The following is a 19,005-nucleotide window of genomic DNA, read 5'->3' as shown; positions in this document are numbered from 1 at the left end:
AGACCTTGTCTCAAATTAAATAAATAAGGGCTGGGGATATAGCTCTGTGCTAGAGCTTACTTCCCTATACCACAAAATTAAACAAACAAACAAATAAATAAAAATAAATAGTAGATACAGACATCATATTGGAGAATCTGAAAGAATGGTGATGAAATTGAACAATAATACAAACAATTTGGGGCTGGGGGTATGGCTCAGTGATAGAGCACTCGCCTCACACATGCAAGGTCCTGGGTTCAATCCTCAGCACCATATAAAAATAAATAAATAAATAAAAGTTATTGTGTACAGCTACAAAAAAATATTTAAAAAATAGTCGTTGTTTTTAAGAAAATAATACAAACAATTTAATTTTTAAAAGACAAGAAGGAAAATGAGAAAAGGACCACTTGTTTTCAGCCTGCACAGTCGCAGCCCATGTGATCCATTCCAAATGGGCAGAGATGTTGCCTTTGTACCAGGCTTGGGGGCCCCAGCCTCAGCCTCAGACCCAGTCATGTGGTGCCCCTCCCAGCTGCCAGCAGTAAGGCTGGTCACAACCCCAAAGTGCCATTGGCAGGGACGTGACTTCCTTCCTGCTGGGGACACTTCCCAAAGCTCCTCATACCCCCTTGCACCATTAGGGCTTTGGGTCTCCCTGCTTCCTTTTCTTCTTCCCCTTCAAGCCTCTGAGCCACCTTTGGAGGGGATTTGCAAAACCTTTCTTAATGGGCCTCCGTGGATTAAAGTCGTAATATCCACTTCTCTGTCAGAGTCAGGACGGAGGGGAGGCCTCAAATCTCCCGGTTTTCCTATCAATACTTTCTTTTGTGTGAAGGTGTTTCTTTTAAAGAAATAAATGGGGGGGGGTGGGGGTGCTGGGACCTGTACCTGTAATCCCAGCAACTCAGGGGGCTGAGGCAGAAGGATCAGTTTTTGCAATTTAGCGAGACCCTAATCTCAAAATAAAAATTTAAAAAGGGCTGGCAGTGTAACCAGTGATAGAACACATGCTTGCCTAGAGGCTCTGGGTTGGATCCCCAGTAACACACACACACACACACACACACACACACACACACACACACATACACACTCACTCAAATGAAGAAAAATATATTTAAAAAAATAAAATAAAATAGACATTCTCTCCCTCTGACCTGGCACTTCCATATATGCAAATCCATCTTAAAGAGATCTCCAAATGGAGACAAAGCCCTGGGCAAAGATTCATTATGCTTTTATTGGTTATGGTAAGAACAGAAGCAAATTAAATAGCTAGTAATAATCAGTTAAATAAATCGAGGCACACCAATACAATGAAATATTATGCAGCTGAAAAACATTCTATAAAAGGTTTATACAACTTGGAGAAATGCTCATGGTATAATAATTAAGTGGGAAAAGCAGGATGCAAAGTTGTATGTGCAGGATAAATACTCTGCAAATTATATAGAGGAGAAGAGAGGAGAGGGGGATTCAACATCCTCAAGGGGAAATCAGGATCATCTTCAGGTAGTGGCGAGATTATGGGTGTATTTTTTCTTTCTTCTTTGGCCAGCTCCCCACCCCTTTTTTTTTTAGCATTCTCATCTCATTTTGTTTGTTTGTTTGGTACCAGGGATTGAATTTAGGGGCACTCACACTGAGCCACATCCCAGCGCTATTTTGCATTTTATTCAGAGACAGGGTCTCACTGAGTTGCTTAGCACCTCATTATTGCTGAGGCTGGCTTTGAACTGATGAGTCTCCTGTCTCAGGCTCTGGAGCTGCAGGGATTACAGGCGTCTCATTTTTACATCTCATTTTTTAAAAAGAAGAATGTTTTGCTACGGCAGCTGCCTCCCACTTCTTCAGGGTGCTGGACTCAGGGTCATCCTCAAGCTCCTATCCCGCTCCCTTCCTCCTCCCTTTTATCTAAAAGATGCTCACTTGCATTCTGGTTTTCTGCTCCTCTCCTGGCTACCACCCATGGAATATTAACCCTTTCTAGAAAAGAAAGGAGTCAAGTTTTTCTCCAGCATCTTCCAAAGGCAGGAGTACAGGGCTAGGTAGGGAGAATAGAAAGGTGGCCCCTCCCTGTCAGTTCTGGGTTGAATGTTTCCAATATGCCCTTGACCCAGGAAGGGAACTTGGAACTTCAGAAAGTCGCAAGAACCCTGCCCCCCCTTGGGTCATGGTGTCAGTAGCCCCTGTAGGGAACATGTGGGAGACCCTAGGCACTAAATACAGACTCTCAAGGGTCTGAGGATATCAGGCCCACTGGGCCTTCGCACTCAAGTGTAAGAATTGTCAGGGCACTTGTTAGCCCAGTTCCAGGGATGGATTCCAGTGGGTCTCCAAGGGACCCAGGAATCACATTTAAATTAGCTTACTGAAGGGCTGAGCCACAGGGGATTCACAGCATGCTTTGAGAAACTGAAATCAGGGCTCAACCCTAGAATGTTCCCTCCTCTCAGCAGCTGATGGAGGAGAATTTGAGGGAGGAGAAGGCAGTGTGGGGGATGGGGGTGGTGGTTGGGATTTCCTGGAGTGGATACAAACTCAGCCCAGATCTGCTGAGCCCTGCCTGACCCAGATGAGGGTCCACAGCTGTGTGTCCTGCCCAGCGATGTGAACATGCTGGGGAGGTCCCAGCCTTGTCCACAGCTGACAGACACATCTGTCATGCTGGGACACATAGGAAGGGAGCCTGGGGAGGGTGGGCTGAGTCCTGGAGTGTGGGCAGATGGACTCCGAGGTTATGGCAGAAAGCTCATGAGAGTTAGTGCAAATCCAGCCATTCAGTTTCACCATCGGCCTGGCCAGGAGAGCCTTCTACAGTTACACTGAGATGAACTTGGAGAAACCCAGCTCCTCCTCAGACATCAGGGGCAGAGGATCTGGGATTGTGCTTTCCATGGGGTCCAGGGAAGGGGCTTCCAGTTCCTCTGTAGTCTAGAAAGACAAGAGTGGAGGTTGAAAAGCAGAGCTTGGGAGTCAGGTGAGGGGTCTCCAGGCAGCTGCTGTGTTCAGCCCCAGCCTTTTCTACATGATCGGGGTCTCTGTCCATCTGCAGGAGCAGGAGGACTCACAGATTCTCTCCAGAGACTCCAGGCTTTGATTCCTGCCTCCTCTGCACCCCCAGCCATCCTCCTCCAGAGAGCATCCTCATGGCCTCAGGTCCAGGCCACAGGAGTGAGAATCTTGCCAGCCTAGAGCTCTTAAGGATGATTCCCAACAAGTTATGAAAGAATTTTCTGGACAGGGGAAATGAGGACATGAGGGCAAGTGCCCTGACTTCCCAGAAGAAATGGCCTTAGGTAGGGTGGGTGGGCGAATGGCAGAGTGTAGTCTTCGAGGAGAGGAGGCTGAGGGAAAAGCTCTCCCTGTCCCTCCCCTGACAGAGTGGTGTCAGACAATGTGGCTCTAGACTCGGAGCCCTTCAGTACACACCTGGTTTAGGCACAGGGTCTCCTTGTAGGGGCTGGCAGAGGATTTGAGGCTGGTGAGAGGCTCGGTGGGTCCTGACAGGTTGATCACAGCTTCTTCAGGGACCCAGCTGTTCCCCAGGGGCTGTGAGAGAGACTTGGTCAGAACAGCCTATTCTTGGCAGAGAGGTGGTCTAGGAGCCAGGAGGAGGGGAACTAGCACAGGATGGGGTGGAGGTGGCAGGGAGGGGTAGGGAAGAACACTTAGCTCCGCAGAGGCTCTGCCAATTCCTACACCTCAGGGTGCCCTGGGACAAGCTAGCTAACTCCCCAAAGCTCAGTTTCCTCGACTGTAAAACAGTAGTAAGAATTTTTTTCCTTTATTGGGCACACTGATTCACACATGCAATCCCAGCTACTCAGGAGGCTGAGAGAGGAGGATCGAAAGTTGGAGCCCAGCTTGGGCAAATTAATGAGACCCTGTCTCAAAATTAAAAATAATGGCCAGGCACCATGGTGCACCTCTGTAATCTCAGTATCTCTTGAGGTCCAGGAAGGAGGATTTGCAAGTTCAAAGCCAGCCTTAGCAATTTAGCAAGGCTCTAAGCAACCTAGTGAGACCCTGTCTCAAAATTAAAAAATAAAAAGTGCTGGGGATGTGGATCAGTGGTTAAGTGCCCCTGGGTTCAATCCCCAGTACCATTAAATAAATAAATAAATAGATAAACAGATATAGGGATGGTAAAGCGTCCCTGGGTTCAAACCCCAGTGTGGGATAAAACAAATAACAACAAAAACTTTTTTCCCTGCAGAGATAAAATAACTATTCACATAGTATCTTATCACCCAACAAATGAGAATTTTTGGAATTCTTGGTGTATTTTATTATGTTATTTCTATCATTTAAAGCAGAAAGAATAAGCCGGCTACATGTTCTTTGTAATGCCTAGAGAGAGCAAAGCTAGATACCTCTAAGTTTCATTGGGTAACAAATGGCACCGGAAATATTTTGTCTGTAGCCATCCCACACTGAGGGACCAAGGGTGGGTCTTTCTCAGCAGTCTGGAAGACCAGTCTTGGGCCATGGACTTGGCTCCTTTCTTCCAACCCCTTGTACTTCAACATGGAGGGTGCAAGAAGTGCAGAGCGTTGCAGCCAGCCCAGAGTCCCCAGGTAGTTTTCCTGTTCTGTCTCTTTCAGGCTGGACAGCTGTAGGCAAGTCGTTACCCTCTCTGAACCTCCTTTTCTTTGCTGATAAAGTGGGGGAAATAATGACACCCACCTTATGTAGGAAGGATGAGGATTCAAGGATGTAAAGCCGGTGACACAGTTCAATAAAAGATTAAATGAATGAAAGGAGGGATGACAATCTCTAGCAACATCTCCTTGGGGAGGGAAAACGCTAGTGTGGCCCTAACACTTCCCTCTGATTTTTCGCACCCCTTTGGGCTCTCTTGCAGGAAAAGTAAAATGTCTCCTTCCCTCTTTGACCTGAATTTGGACAAGGAAAACCCCCTCAACGTTTTCAAAATCCCAGAGAATCCAAAAGATAGAGAAAGCCCTCCCCTGGCCTCTGCCCACCCTGTGTCCATCCTCCTCCCAACAAGGAGCCACCTACTTAGATATAGAAAATGACAAACCCCCCAAATACTGAGACCTGGGGCAAGGGGAGGAAGAGGGAAAGCCATACACTGAGAGCACTGATCCTTTCCCAGCACATTCTTTCCTGGTGATAAAACCAACCCTGGGGAGAGATGTCCATCAGACCTAGAAAGGAAGTCCCTGGGAACAGGCCAAAGCATAGTCCCTGCCTAAACAATTCCTTTCCAGATACCAACCACTGACCCCCGGCCCTCCATCCGGCCCAGTAAGATAAATCCCAGAGACTGACCTCTGACCACAGACTCCCTCCCATTTTGCCCAGTAAAACAGACCCCAAATTCCTGAGTGCCACAGCTGACACGCTCATTAATAAAGTCACCTCTCTTATAACCTAGGGAAACCCAATCCCCTCCTTTGTTCAGTGGCTCATTTTCCACCCAGACAGCGGGTCCAGAGGTGTCACCCCATTACTGCTCCCCTCCCCACCCCCATCCTGCATGAAACTTAGTTCCTGAATAAAGAGCTGATCTGTGAAGTGTGTGTCTGGCCAGTCTTTTGGGGCTAATGCCATCCCTCAGAGCTCCTCTGCCTACGGGTCCTGGGCTCTGCCCTGGGGCCACATCATCTGGGCCAGACAGATGCCTCAGACAAGAAGACAGACGTGCAAGTTGGCTCAAAGGCAGGGAAGGTGTGGGGCTGGGTACACACTTGGGTCCCCACACCCTGGTGCCTGATGGAGAGCTGAGGCTGGGGGCTGAGGGCAGGCCAGAGGTGGGTCTGTGAAGGGAGGCTGTTCTTAGGCCTTCAAGACTCTCCCCTCACTCCCCTCTTCACCTTTGGCCTTGTCCAACTTCCTGAGACAACAGCAGCTGCTTCCTAAGCCATTCCCGCCCAGCCCTTTCCTGGGGGGTCGGGCCTGAGTCTTTTGTCCTCATTGGCGCCAGGAAAGAAGGGATTAGGAGCCCCCTTTCCTGCCCTGAGTCTGAGGGAATCCAACTGGAGGGGGGTTGGTGACCCAGGGTGAGGCAGATGGGGTTCCGGTTTCCTGGACCAATTCTGTACCCCTCCCCCCCTCAATAATAGCATTGTCCTGTTAGGGCACTGTCCCACCCCACAGAAGTTGGTGAAGGGTCCTGGAGCAGTACCCTCAGGGCAAGTTCCCCTCTCCAGGAAGATGGGAATGGGATCCCCGTTCCATCTGCCTCCTGGTCCCCAGAGCATCGCCCTCAGCCTGGGTCCCAGGGCAGTTATGCTACCTTGGTCTCAGAGCCAAGAAAGGTTAGGAGAAGACATCAGGGTCCTCTGGAAGGAGGAGGGATGGGAATTGAGAGATCTGGGTCCTGTTCTCCACTATGTCATGGTCTTCTGTGTGACCTCGGGCAACACCTTCACCCTCTCAGGGACTCAGTTTCTTTTTTTTTGCAAAAGCACACTAGAGTCTGTAATTGCCACACTCTGGTGTGCTGGACCCAGCCTTAGAGGGATTAGCACAGGCCTGAACAGTGCATTTCTAAGAGTTCTCTCACCCCTAGGTGCTAACGGGTAAAATGGGATTTGCATTGGATTTAGAGAAAAAACTGGATTAGCCAGGCGGCTCAGTGGTGCACGCCTGTAATCCCAGCGCCTCAGGAGGCTGAGGCAGGAGGATTACAAGTTTGAGGCCAGCCTCAGCAATCTAGGGAGGCCCTCAGCAATGTGGTGAGACCCTGTCTCAAAAAAAAAAGAAAAGAAAAGGACTGGGGATGTAGCTCAGTGGGAAAATACCCTTGGGTACTCCATGTATGTACCATATGTCAAAATATAGTCTAGTTTCATATATACCTAAAAACAAAAACAAAGAAAAAGAAAAAGAAAGAAAGAAAACACCCCTGGGTTCAATCCCCAGTGCAAAAAGGGAAGGATGGAGAGGAAGCCTGGGACCCAGTCCTGATGTCCTCTGATTCTGAAAAGGAGATGAGAACAGGGTATAGGGCCTGGGGGAGACACGTTCATGTGGATCCTTATACCCCTTTGCCCGGCACCTGGCAGGAAATCAGGGGTGATAATGGGCACTCTGTCCAGATCATATCCTGAAGGGTTGATCTCGGGGCTCACAGGGATTCCTCTGCCCAGATAGAGGGCAAGCCCTGCCTCTGGGGTCAGGAGGAAGACAGAGGTGGGCAGAGCCCAGCAGATCTCCAGCCCCAAAGGAATCCCAGCTGGTACTTTTGCCTGTCTCTGTCCTTACCAGGGTTGGGAGATGGACCTTCTCATTCTTTTGGGTCTCCAGGGCCAGCTGAGCTGAAAGAGATGTGAAAGGCATTATCTTGAAGCCAGGACTAGTCAGGAAGAGCCTGCAGCTGCCATCAGAAAAAGCACTGGCCCCTCACACTTGGGAGCAGGGACTTTCTGTAAGAATCTGTCAGGTGGGTGGGGAACAGGAAGTCCCGTGCAGCTCAGTCCCTTGGGAATGAGTCTCCTTTTGGAGTTAGTAAATGGAGATCTCTTTTGTGTGGGCCAGGAAGTAACTGGGGAAATTAATCTATGAGCCAAGGTCATTGCTTCTCAAAACTTCCATGTGCACAAGGCTGCTATAGCTTGGGTCTTTAGGGTCCCTTAAAAGATCATGTATTGAAGGACTGGTCCCCAGCTTGGTGCTATGGGGAAACCTTTAAGAGATAGAGTCTAAATCAGGTGCAGTGGCACATCCTGTAGTCCTGGCTAATGGGAGGCTGAGGCGGGAGGATCCCAAGTTCAAGGACAGTATAGGTCACTTAGTGAGACTGCCTGCCTCAAAAGAAAAGAAAAAAGTAAAATAAAAAGGGCTTGGGATGCAGCTCAGTGGTAGAGTGCGTGTCTAGCATGCGTGAGCTCCTGGGTTTAATCCCCTTTACTGAAAGAAAAAAAATGGGTTGGGGCCTAGTAGGAATATTTGGAGGTGTGCCCTCACTATCCTTCACTTCTTGTCTACAAGGTAACAGGCGACCCATGTTCCTGCCATGATGTGCTGCCTTATCACTGGACCAAAGGAAGAGGGTCAACTGATCATGGACTAAAGCCTCTAAAACTGTGAGCCAAAATAAACCTTTTCTCTTTAAAAGTTGATTATCTCAGGTTTCTGTTATAGTGACAGAAGGCTGACTAATCAAGAACCCCCCCCCCCCGGAAATTTTCTTAAAATGCAGATTCTAATTCAGTAGGGTGGGGCTGGGCCCGAGACTCTGTTCTAGCAGGTACCAGAGGATGCCAGGGCTGCTAGCTGGGGACTTGGAGACGTAAGGTGCTAAGTGGCTCTGAGGTTGTGACCAGGAATGGTCCAGTCCTGTAGATTCCCTCCCAGACATCTCTGAAGGGATCTGGGAATATTGACAAAATTGCCATTTCATCCTGAAGATCATGCAGGAGATCGCAAGCAGGCCCAGGACACTCCCAGGGCCTCTTTCTTTGGGATGCCATTGCAGATATCTTCCTGGCTCCATCTCCTCCTAGCTCTCAAACAATAGGGCAAGCTGCTTAACCACCCTGTGCCTCAGTTTTCCTCCTGTAAAATGGGGTACTCCACAGTACTGAGATGATTACAGGAGATAAGCATTATAAGCTGCAGGACAGCATCTGTAGCTCTTATTAGTTTTATTTTACTCAATCCTCTTGATCTGTGCCATCCAGCATGGGAAGCAGGAGCCATAAGCCACACATGGCCATTGAGCACCAGACCATGACTACTTCAAATCATACCAGGTTTCAAGAAAAAAATATGACAAAATGAATGTCTTGCTATGTTGTCCAGGTTGGTCTCAAACTTGAGATCCTCCTGCCTCAGCCTCCCAAATACCTGGGACTATAGGTGTAAGCCATCAAATCTGACTTTCATTAGTATTTTTATATTGATTTCTTGTTGAACTGACTGTTACATAAACTATATTATTAAAATTAACTTCTCTAGTTTCTTTACTTTTTTTCCATGTAATTTTAAATTATATAGGTGGCTTATATTCTGTTTCTATTTGACATATATCTGTCATTTGAGGAAACTGAGGCTCAGGGCATTTAGTTTCTTGCCTAAGGTCATGGAGCTAATAAGTTGCTGAACTAGGATTTAAACTTAAGCCTATGAAAGGAACTGAGCACCTCTAGAGGTGCAGTGGCAATCCATCTCAGGACGCAATGTCTGTCCTGTTCAGGTTCAAGTGCTCAGTCTTGCACCCTACCCCGGTCAGTTCCCATATGGGGAGCTGGACATGGATTTGCTGGATCAACAGGGAGAGAAGTGATTGATGAGTTTGGCCAGAACCCCCTTCTCCTCCCACTCCCCATTTAAATTGCTTCTTTCTGTTGCTGATTGTCTTACAGTTTCCAGAAAGTAGCATCTGGGCTCTGGATCCCATATCCCAGACAGACACACTAATCCACAAGTCTTCCCAGGGTGGGTGAGGGACTGCAGGTCTCAGTGAGGTCCCTGGCTGTGAGCCTCCCACCCACCTGCCCTTGCTCACCTGTCTTTCTCCACCGGAGTAAGAGGCTCCCAGAGGCAATCAGGCCTGCAGCCAGCAGAAGGGACAAGAGCACCAGAACCGGGGCCAATATTCGGACCATTGGGATGGACACCCTGGGGGCGAGATGCATGGAGCCTGGTGGCTGTCACCAGAGAAGGCATCTGTATCCTTGGGGCCCATGTGGGGGCTGGGAAAATCAACCCCTAGTGTGAAATCTAATTCAATGTGACAAAGACTGGCAGAGCATTTGATGCCATTGGTTCTCTACGGACATTATTTAATTAGCTCAGATCCTGAAGCTGGGCTGCCTGGGTTCAAACCCTGGCTCTGCCAATTTCTAGAAGGGTGACCTTGAGCAAGTGACTTAACCTCCCAGAGTATCAATTTCCTCCTTTGTCAAATGGCTCTCATGAAGATCAGTTGGGATGTGTATACACACACATACACACACACACACACACACACACACACCCCATGCACCATGTCAGTTGTTAAATTCACCCCATGTCATTTGGTAGGAACAGCCTAATTTCACATTGAAGAAAATGACTTGTTAGTTAAGTGACTCGCTAAATCACACAGGGCATGTGGGAAAGTTCTCATGGCCCACATCCGGCACCAACGTACTAGGCAACAGGGAATTCTGATTCTGACTCTAGGTCCCTTATCTCCAAGAGGTTAGAGTGTGCCAGGGACTACAGCATCTAGTTACCCCATCATCTATGCCTTGTCTGGGCTGGAATGGACTCTCAGTCCCTGCTGTCAACCCCATGAGACACTTGCATGTGAGTCTGAACCTGCTAGCAGTGACCTACAAGTCAGGAACCGAATGCATAAGTACTTGGTTATAAGCCCAGAACCCTTTCTTCAGGCTGGGACCCCATCTGGGTAAAGAAAAAAATTAGGGTGGAGGGTTCCATATTGTTATGCACTGCATAGGGCTCAGGCAAAAACTACTCATCTGGGGTGATCCACTCTGAGGCCGGGATAGGTAGAGAGGTGGGGACTGGCGCTAGGGCAAACTCGTCACCTCGGGTGGGCCTGTGTGTTCAGGGCAGCAGGGCTGTGGGATCTTGCACTGCAAGACATGCACTGCTCAGGCTAAAAGCCCCCATGAGGGGCAGATGGGGCTGAAGTCTGTCTTGTGCCACGGGGTATGGCCATGACAACCGGAGACATTGGTTTGGAAGAAAGAGTGTTAGGGGATTATTGGCTCAAAGATGTCTTATGATTTACTGATGGCCTGAAGGGTGACCTTGGTCACCTGGACTCACCTGGACCTGGAGCTGTGGCTGATGGGGACAGGACTAGTGTCCTCTGCCAGGGTGGAGTCCAGCGGCATGGGTGGGCGGGAGCTCCCTGCATGAGGAGAGGTCGCTGTGTGAGCAGAGGTTCCTGCATACGGAGAGGTTCCTGTGTGTGTGGTCGTTCCTGCATGCTGCAACGGGACTGTCCCTATGACGGGAGAGGCCTCAGTCCCTGTCTTCCCCTGCTTGGCTGTGGTGACTGCCAGGTGGAGATCAGGAGGAGCTACAAGTTCAAAAGCAATGCCTCAGCACCTTCCCTGACCCTTGAATCCCAATCTCCCTGACTGACCCTTGACCCCTGAACTCTAACCTCCCTGAGACCAATTTCTCAGAGCATTTCCTCAGCAAGAAGAGGTCTAGATGAGGCGATTTTGAGTAAGCAGACCATATATCAGGCACTCCTGTCCCCACTGCCATGACCCAGTCCAGCATCACTCCATTGGCACCTTCCTGCTCCTGCCCCCCTAGCAGTCATGGCCGACTGTCACCTCCTCCTTCACTGGACGGGCAAGTGCTCCTATCACCATCACCTGCTCCTGCCACCTTCAACAGCCGGAGGCCAGCAGGGCAGTGTGGCAGGGATGAGTTCAGTGGTCAGGGCCAAAGGCCTGGCCTTTCTGGCTCACCCTCCACTCCACAGATGAAGCAGACAGAGAATGACCTTTGGGGTCAGGATGTGGCCACTCCCTGGCTCTGTTACCTCCCATGTGACCTTGAGCAAGTGATCCAACCCCCTGAGCCTCTAGTTCCTCAGCTGGACAATCTGGCTCCCAGGCTTGTTGGGGGCACCTGGATGGTGATAAAACACAGCTTCTGGCACCAGGTGGACACTCACTGGAGAGTTCCTGAGATAGAGGTGGAGGAGGGAAGCCGCTCACTCACTCAGTGCTGGGGGCTGGGTTTGCCGGGCTTTTGCCTGGGGCTGCAGGCTTGCTGGAGACAGAGGCTGCAAGAAGAGAGTTGGGGAAGTGGGGCAGCAGGGTCCTGGAGGAGAGGGAGAGGCTGTTCTCAGAGCAGGGTCCAGCCAACCCTTTCACCTTTCCTGGGAGCATCGGGCAGCTTTCCCACCCCCCATCTCGGCAGGCGCAGAGCCACACCCTCTTCTCATCTCAGCCAATTGGAGCCGCGTCCTGGTGTCTTTCCCTCCTGCAGTCCCTGCTGCCCCAGTTTGGCTTAGACTTCAACTCTCTGGCCTCTCAGCTGCCCATTAGCCTGCTGCTTCTGCTCCTTTCCTTGTCACCCAAGTGAAGTTTGTAGCATGACTCTTTCTTTCTTTCTTTTCTTTTTCTTTTTTTTTTTTTTTGTTACTGGGGATTGCTTAACCACTGAGCCACATCCCTGTCCCCTTGTTTTATGCTTTATATAGAGACAGGGTCTCACTAAGTTGCTTAGGACCTTGCTAAGTTGCTGAGGCTGGCTTTAAACTCGAGATCCTCCTGACTCAGCTTCCTGAGTCACTGAGATTACAGGTGTGTACCCCTGGGCCCAGCATTGTAGCATGTCTTTTAAGGCCTTTTAAACTCAAGTCTTCAAATCACCAGTGCCCCAGCCACACAGAGCTGCCCTCTATTCCTGATTGCATAAGCCTCCTGCTTGCTGCTGTGCCTTCCACACGCCATTCCTCTGCGTGTGTGATGCCTTTCCTTTCCATCCCTGCCTAACACACTTCTTTATGTCCTCCAGCACCAGCTCAAAGGTCAGCTCCTGCTCAATATGGAGGGGCAAATCCCCTTTTCCTTTGGGTACTGGCAGTACCCTCCAGGGGAGGCATCTTCAGGGAAGCTAATAATCACCCTGCAATTATTCTAAATGGGTCTCCCTACTAGGCTGGGATCCATGAGGGCAAAATCCTATCCTCAGTGCCCAGCACCCCAGGAGCTGCTAAGCTTCCCTATGTCCATCAGTGGCTTCACCGGTCTTTTCTGACTATGACCAGCTGGGAATCTCCCTCTTTCTCTGCCTGTCTTTATTCTAATACTAGGTTACTTTATTCTCAGATTTTTCTAAGTAGATAACAAAATCTTCTGTAAATAAAGAGTATTTATCTTTTGCTTTTCATATTTAAAATTCTCTCTCTTGTCATATTCCATTGCCTAGAGCCTCCAGGCAATGATGAATGAAAGAAATGACAGTGAGTGCACTTGTCTTATTTGGATCTTTCTAGAAATTCTGCTAAATATTCCATCATATTCAATAAGAAGATGTCTCTTATTGGCTTTGGAAACTGATTGTTAACTTTTGGGGAATTTTCTAAGCTGGCTGATAAACATGGTGGACAGAAACTGGCCAGAGCAGGACCATTTATACCACAGAAATTGGCAAACACTATAAGTCAGAGTGTCCCCAGCCTGCTGTTAAACATCTACCAGCACACACTGTTATAGGCCTTCTTTGTTTTCAGGATCCCAACTGTCACCAGAGGGAGGCCAACAAGGTCTGACACAGGAAGATAATACAATAATGCATACATTATACACAGAGAAGTAACTATGAATGAGGAAAAGTAGCAAACACACGAGAGCCTCAAAAATAGGTGAACTTAATCACAACTAGGTAAAAATGAGGTCTGAGGGGGTTGTGGCTCAGTGGTAGAGTGCCTGCCTAGCACAGGTGAGACACTGGGTTTGATCCTCAGTACCACATAAAAACAATAAATAAATAAAGTTATAAAAAATGAGGTCTGAATACTGACAAGAATTCAAAGAGATCAGAGATTCTTGTAAATAACAGAAAACAGATTGTGTGTGTGTGTGTGTGTGTGTGTGTGTGTGTTCTGCAGTGCTGGGGATTGACCCAGGGCCTTACGCATGCTAGGTAAGTACACCCCCAACCCTTATTAATGTAGTTTCAAAGCTGGTGCTATAATTCAGTGAACTGATTTTCCTAAATTAAAACAGAGACCTGTGGGCAACAGAGATCTTGGCCCAGATATGGGCCCATGAAAGGAAATGAACAGAACAAAAGCCCTCCATGAACTGCATTTGAACCATAGCTATACCACTTCCTGCCATGAGGCTTTGGTCTCTTGGAGAGATCAAATCATTGAGTCTCTTGGAGCCTTGGTCTCCCATCCATGAAGTGGGGATTCAAAGTCCTACCTTGCCCCCTCTGACCAGCAGCACACCGGGGCTGCCCGTGGCCCTGAGCCCTCTCTGGCTTCTTTTCTCTCTGACCAGCCGCTCCAGGTGAGATTCTTGGCCCTGAGAGAGGTGCTCCATATCTATGGCTCCAACCACGGCTCCCTAATGGCCTCAAGCTCAAAGAGTTCCTCTTTCAGGCATCTGACCCAGGACTGGTTCCCAGGCACATCTAGCATCTGTCTCTGAAAATCTGGGAAAGAGGAGGCCAAGCTGGGAGCTGAGCCCTCAAGCTGGAAGGAGCCAGCATGGCCCCAGCTTAGGTGATGCCATGGGTTGGGTCTGGGACGCAGCGATGGCTGGCTCAGCCTCAGGAGGCTGCAGGAATATCTCTGACACCAGGGGAAGGTTGGGGAGGGGAAGGTCTTGCTATTCTTTGGGATGACCATTTTGTCCCCAGACCATAGCCATCTCCTTTCAGGATATCTAGGCAGAGAAGAAAGACATTGAGACCCCACTGCAACTCAGAACTCAATCAGAATGATGTCCCTGAGTCCTTCAGGTGACTGATGAGGCTGATTCCAGGATGGACCGCACCCCACTTTTGTAATGGGGAAAGTGGATCCATTGCTAATGACCTTTATTTTGTTTATTTATTTTTATGTGGTGCTGAGGATCAAACCCAGTGCCTCACCCGTGCAAGGCAAGCCCTGTATCCCTGAGCCACAGCCCAGCCCCTGGGCTTCTGTTCCCCCTCTGCAGCTCTGGTTCCCCAGGCTGGGCAAAGAGAGGAGTTTGTTACCTGGAAAGACGGTCAGAGAGACCAGGAAAGTCTCATCAAAGCCCAGTTTATCTGCCCCACACCAGTACTTCCCGGCATCCTGCAGGGTGAGATCCCTCAGGGTCACAGTGAATGCCAGCTCTTGGGGGTTGTCGCAGATGGACACTCTGCCCTGCGTTATCTCTTGGCCGTCTTCTCCTGAGTAGATGGTGCTGGAGCAACGGGGGACCAGGTACCCAATCTGCTTGCACCAGTACTTCTTGCGCTCCCTCTCTTCTTTCCCGTACGTGCACTTCAGGGACACAGTGTCACCTTCAAATCCGCTGATGTACTTTGGACCTTTCAGGGCTTCATAACCTGAAACCATAACAGTGGTTCACTTCATGCTTGCTGCTCCGTTTATTTTAAAACTGACATGTTTTCCCTTCCTCTCCTTCCTCTCCCCCTCCCTAACCACAGCGGGAGGCGGGGAAGCAAGATTCACCTTCCTGTCCCATGGAGAGGGATCTGGTCTGTGGCTCACTGGCCACAGGAATGAGGGAATCCAGACTTGGAGCTGGCACTGCGGATCTAAGAAAGGCTACAGATGAATAATGACTCCTGAAAGGGCTCACCTGGAGCCCTTATAGTCCCCTATGTGTGCTCCTTTGTTAGCAAAGCAATAAAAATTTTTTCCTTTTTCTCAAAACCTTGTCCTCATTATTGGATTGCCACAAGGACAAGGACCAAGTTTTTAGTTTCAAAATCACAACAGAGGTAGAGGTGGGACTACCCTGGGCTCGGGGACCAGGGTCAATACCAGAGGTTTCTGTTTTGCTTCGAGACAGGGAGACTTTTCTCAGCCAGTCCTTCTGGAATAGTCCTTTAAGACCCAGCTCACTCCTGGCCTTAGGAGACCTTGGTGCAAGGCTGTTGTTCTTTCCCTAAACCTAGAATACTGGGGGAGGGGGTCACCAACTCTAGATTCACCCAGCCAGGTGTTTGAATCCTAGCACTGCCAGCTAGCAGATATGTGACACTGGGGAACTTGCTTGACCTCTCTGAATTTTCTCATTAATAGATGATGATAATGCCCTGCTTCATTGCATGTAAGAGGCAATGTAAGACACACCACAATTTTATGCACCGCTAAGAAAAAAACAGTGCTAATTAATTCTCACTGCAGTGGCATATGCCTGTAATCCCAGAGACCTGGAGAGGCTGAGGCAGGAGGATTGCAAGTTTCAGGCCAACCCCAGCAACTTAGTGAGACCCTCACCGATTTAGTGAGACCCCGTCTCAAAATAAAAATAAAAAAGGCTGGTATGTAACTCCCCATAGTGCGCTTCAGTTCAATCCCCAGTACTGGAGTGGAGCGGGAAGACTTTGCCAATTGAACACTGATACCCGTTATAAGATGCTTCCTGGTTTTTGTGTTTAAAGACAAAGAACAAAAGCAGACCAGTGAATCGATGCAGCATGATAATCCTTCAACTTCCAGGGCTTTGACTAATATTTTCTGATTTTAACAGGGCTACCAGACACGGGTGTCTTGTCTGCTTCCAGGCTTTGCACAGAATAGGAAAATAAAATGAGAGCGGTAAAGGTCCTCTTTCAGGTGCACAGCTGTACAGGAGCTGGAACCCATAGTCAGGGAGCACCCCATCTTGAATTTCAGAAACAGCAAGTGCGGGCCTCTTCTGAGGGCCAATGGGGCAGAGGATGCATGGGCTGGGGTGAAGTCTGGAAGCATGAGGTGCACATGCGCATGTGGGGCTGAAGCAGGGTGTTGATTCAGAGGTGAGCTAAGGCATGGGCCCCACATCCCTCCCACTTCCCCCACCCCCATCTCACCTGGGAGCATGAGGCAGCTCCACAGCAGGACCACAGGTCGCATGGTAAGTGCTGGACACCTCCTGTGCAGACAACAGCAGCTGTGAGCTCCTTTCCAGACCACACGGGGGCTTTAGCTTCCTGCAGAAGCGCCACATCAGGATAAGGAAGGGAGGGGAGGGGCATGCGGGTCACTCCTGGGCACACCCAGTCAAGGAGGCGACTCTGAACTTCTTGTTTTTATTTTTTATTTACTTTTTTTTTTTTAGTTGTAGTTGGACACAACACCCTTATTCTATTTGTTTATTTTTATGTGGTGCTGAGGATAGAACCCAGGGCCTTGCACGTGCTAGGCGAGCGCTCTACTGCTGAGCCACAACCCCAGTCCCCATGAACTTTTTACTTCGCACCCTGTCCCCAACCAACCCTGAGGTTCACGTCCCCAGCCATGCAAGCAAGCACTTCTCCAACTCGAGCCCCCTCCACCAGACCCTAACTTGTTATTCATGCACCTCAAAGGATCCGTAAGAAGAATTCAAGGAGTCCATGCGTGTGGATAGGAAAAAATTACATATTGACCTTCATGAACCTCTAACTGACGTTTAGCTTTTCCTCCTATTAGGAGTGTAGTGTTAGCAGTATCTATAAATGTAACTACTAAAAATGGCAGACCCAGACCATCAGGTTGTTGCAGGGTAAGATGGCCTTAGCCTAAGCAACTCCATTTTAAAACTCCATCTTAAAATAAACCTGCAATCTCACCAGGCAAGCCCACAGAGCCCTCCCATATGTCACTGGGCATATCCTGATCAAATAAGTCACTTTCTACAACCCTGATAAAAGTCAGGGTGAAGTCACATGTCATTTGCGAGAAGGGTAATATCAGGGCAGAAACAAGCAGACCACATGTCCTCTCTAAATGTAAGATGTCACTGAGAAACCTTGTATCGGCTGATAGGGACCAAAACTACATGCAGAAATCCCCCAAATTTAGTATAAACAATGGAACAAATGAACAGAATTTCAGCCAGCCGATACTGACGCACACATGCCGGAGAGCCTGATGAGGACTTGGACTGACATCCCAACTCTTCTCATCATCTGCCTGATCCTCTGCATCGTCCTCCCCGCTCTCAAACTCCACAGCAGCCTCCTGACCCTGGTGAGAAAGGCGACTTCTCCTTACCACCATCTCCTTAGCCAGCATCAACTCTACCTGAGGAGAAGCCTCCATCAGTTCCTGACCTGATTGCTGTGGTCTGAGTGAGTGTGCTGGACTTAATATCTAAGACTTACGACTTTAAATCTAGCACTTAAGCTTAGCATGCAGCGGGAATGTCTGCCATAGGTCGTCATGATTAAGAGCATTTGCGGTGCTTAGAATTAACTTAGCATTTGTTTGCTTTGAACTAGTTGTGTTTATTGCTTTCATAAGTCTGAATTATTGTGTTTGTAGTGCCCAGCATTAAGGATTGTCATTCCTTGATTAAAAACCTATAGAGTGAAATTGTATTGAATAATTTTGAGTGAATAAAGCATTGAAAAGGGCATTAGCTCGTGGACATTCTTTATTTCTCCCCTTGACTGCAGATGTTGCACCTTTGCCCTTCGTGACATGCAGATATCGATATCTCAAAATACTGTGTATACTTCTTACTGCTTGAGGAAAAAGTTAATAGACATGCTACTAGAGCTGGCTATTAAAGTGCCTAATAAAGAAGCATGTTTATTACAATTATATTTTCATAAACATTTCACTATTTTTAGTTTAATTTTGAGTATATATATATATATATATATATAAATATATATATAAATATATATATATAAATATATATATATATATTTGAGTATATATATATATATATATATATAGAGAGAGAGAGAGAGAGAGAGAGAGATACATATGCCATTATTCTAAGATTGGGGTTCTGTAAACTTCTCCACACTGCCAAATGATCAATGGTACATAACTCAGCCTGCAGCAGGACTCACTCACTGCCCCTCCTCTGCGTCTTCCCTGCCTGAGATGCAGTATCGCCCTTGACCACAGGGTGGCGTTGCAGGCGGAGCTGAGCCTAGCAGTCTGCCCCAATCACCCTGCTGGGTTGGTCCCCTCCAAGCGGGCTTGGGTTGTTTGGCACTTGAAAAAGCGAATTAGTGTTTTCCCCACCGCAGATTTGAATCCTCCTCCAAAGGATCAAACAAACACGCACACTAGAGGGAGCCCTGACGCATTGTTTTCCAAGAGAGCTCTGTTGGTTTTCTTCTGATTGCTCATACAGGTTACAAGTAAAATTTTTACACAATGCAGAGATGTGAGGAAAAAAAAAAAAAGAAGAATGGAAATGTTTCTTGTAATTTCCATTCTTCCTTAGAAAACCATTGTTAATATTTTGGCATATTTCCTTCCGTCTACACAGTTGGAATTTTACCCACAGGGCAAGTTAATATTTGAAGCATTTACACTGGTTCTGGGAGTGTGCACGTGATTCTGGTAATGTGGGGGGAAGTGTTTTGATTTCACAATGATTGACAGCCCTGCTGCCATTTAATGAGCAG

General features: G+C 48.3%; 1 protein-coding gene across 3 annotated transcripts; it reads right to left on the bottom strand.

Moving 5' to 3' along the window:
- Positions 1 to 1,978: 1,978 nt before the first annotated feature.
- Positions 1,979 to 16,581, bottom strand: Cd300lg (CD300 molecule like family member g). 3 transcript variants are annotated; one of them, XM_026412421.2, is made up of 8 exons: positions 16,465 to 16,581; positions 14,653 to 14,988; positions 11,656 to 11,757; positions 10,741 to 10,996; positions 9,467 to 9,579; positions 7,222 to 7,274; positions 3,418 to 3,537; positions 1,979 to 2,919 (listed from the first exon to the last, which is right to left on the bottom strand). In XM_026412421.2, exons 1-8 carry the CDS (start codon positions 16,505 to 16,507, stop codon positions 2,806 to 2,808), a joined length of 1,137 nt encoding a protein of 378 aa, XP_026268206.1. In that variant the 5' UTR covers positions 16,508 to 16,581; the 3' UTR covers positions 1,979 to 2,805. The 3 variants fall into 3 exon arrangements, with proteins under 3 accessions (XP_026268206.1, XP_026268208.1, XP_026268207.1); XM_026412423.2 differs by having other exon boundaries at positions 10,741 to 10,825; XM_026412422.2 differs by lacking the exon at positions 11,656 to 11,757.
- Positions 16,582 to 19,005: the final 2,424 nt, after the last annotated feature.

This window comes from Urocitellus parryii, chromosome 7, assembly GCF_045843805.1.
Source record: "Urocitellus parryii isolate mUroPar1 chromosome 7, mUroPar1.hap1, whole genome shotgun sequence".
Taxonomy (NCBI): Eukaryota; Metazoa; Chordata; class Mammalia; order Rodentia; family Sciuridae; genus Urocitellus; species Urocitellus parryii.
This window is presented reverse-complemented; position numbering and strand designations above follow the sequence as displayed.

Bases quoted from the DNA above. Each gene is read 5' to 3' on its own strand.
- Cd300lg (XM_026412421.2), bottom strand. From the start codon at position 16,507: ATGCGACCTGTGGTCCTGCTGTGGAGCTGCCTCATGCTCCCAG. The intron at 14,989-16,464 runs GTGAGATGGGGG...TTATGGTTTCAG, and splicing joins GAGCTGCCTCATGCTCCCAG to GTTATGAAGCCCTGAAAGGT. The intron at 2,920-3,417 runs GTGTGTACTGAA...TTGTCTTTCTAG, and splicing joins AGACCCTGTGCCTAAACCAG to ACTACAGAGGAACTGGAAGC.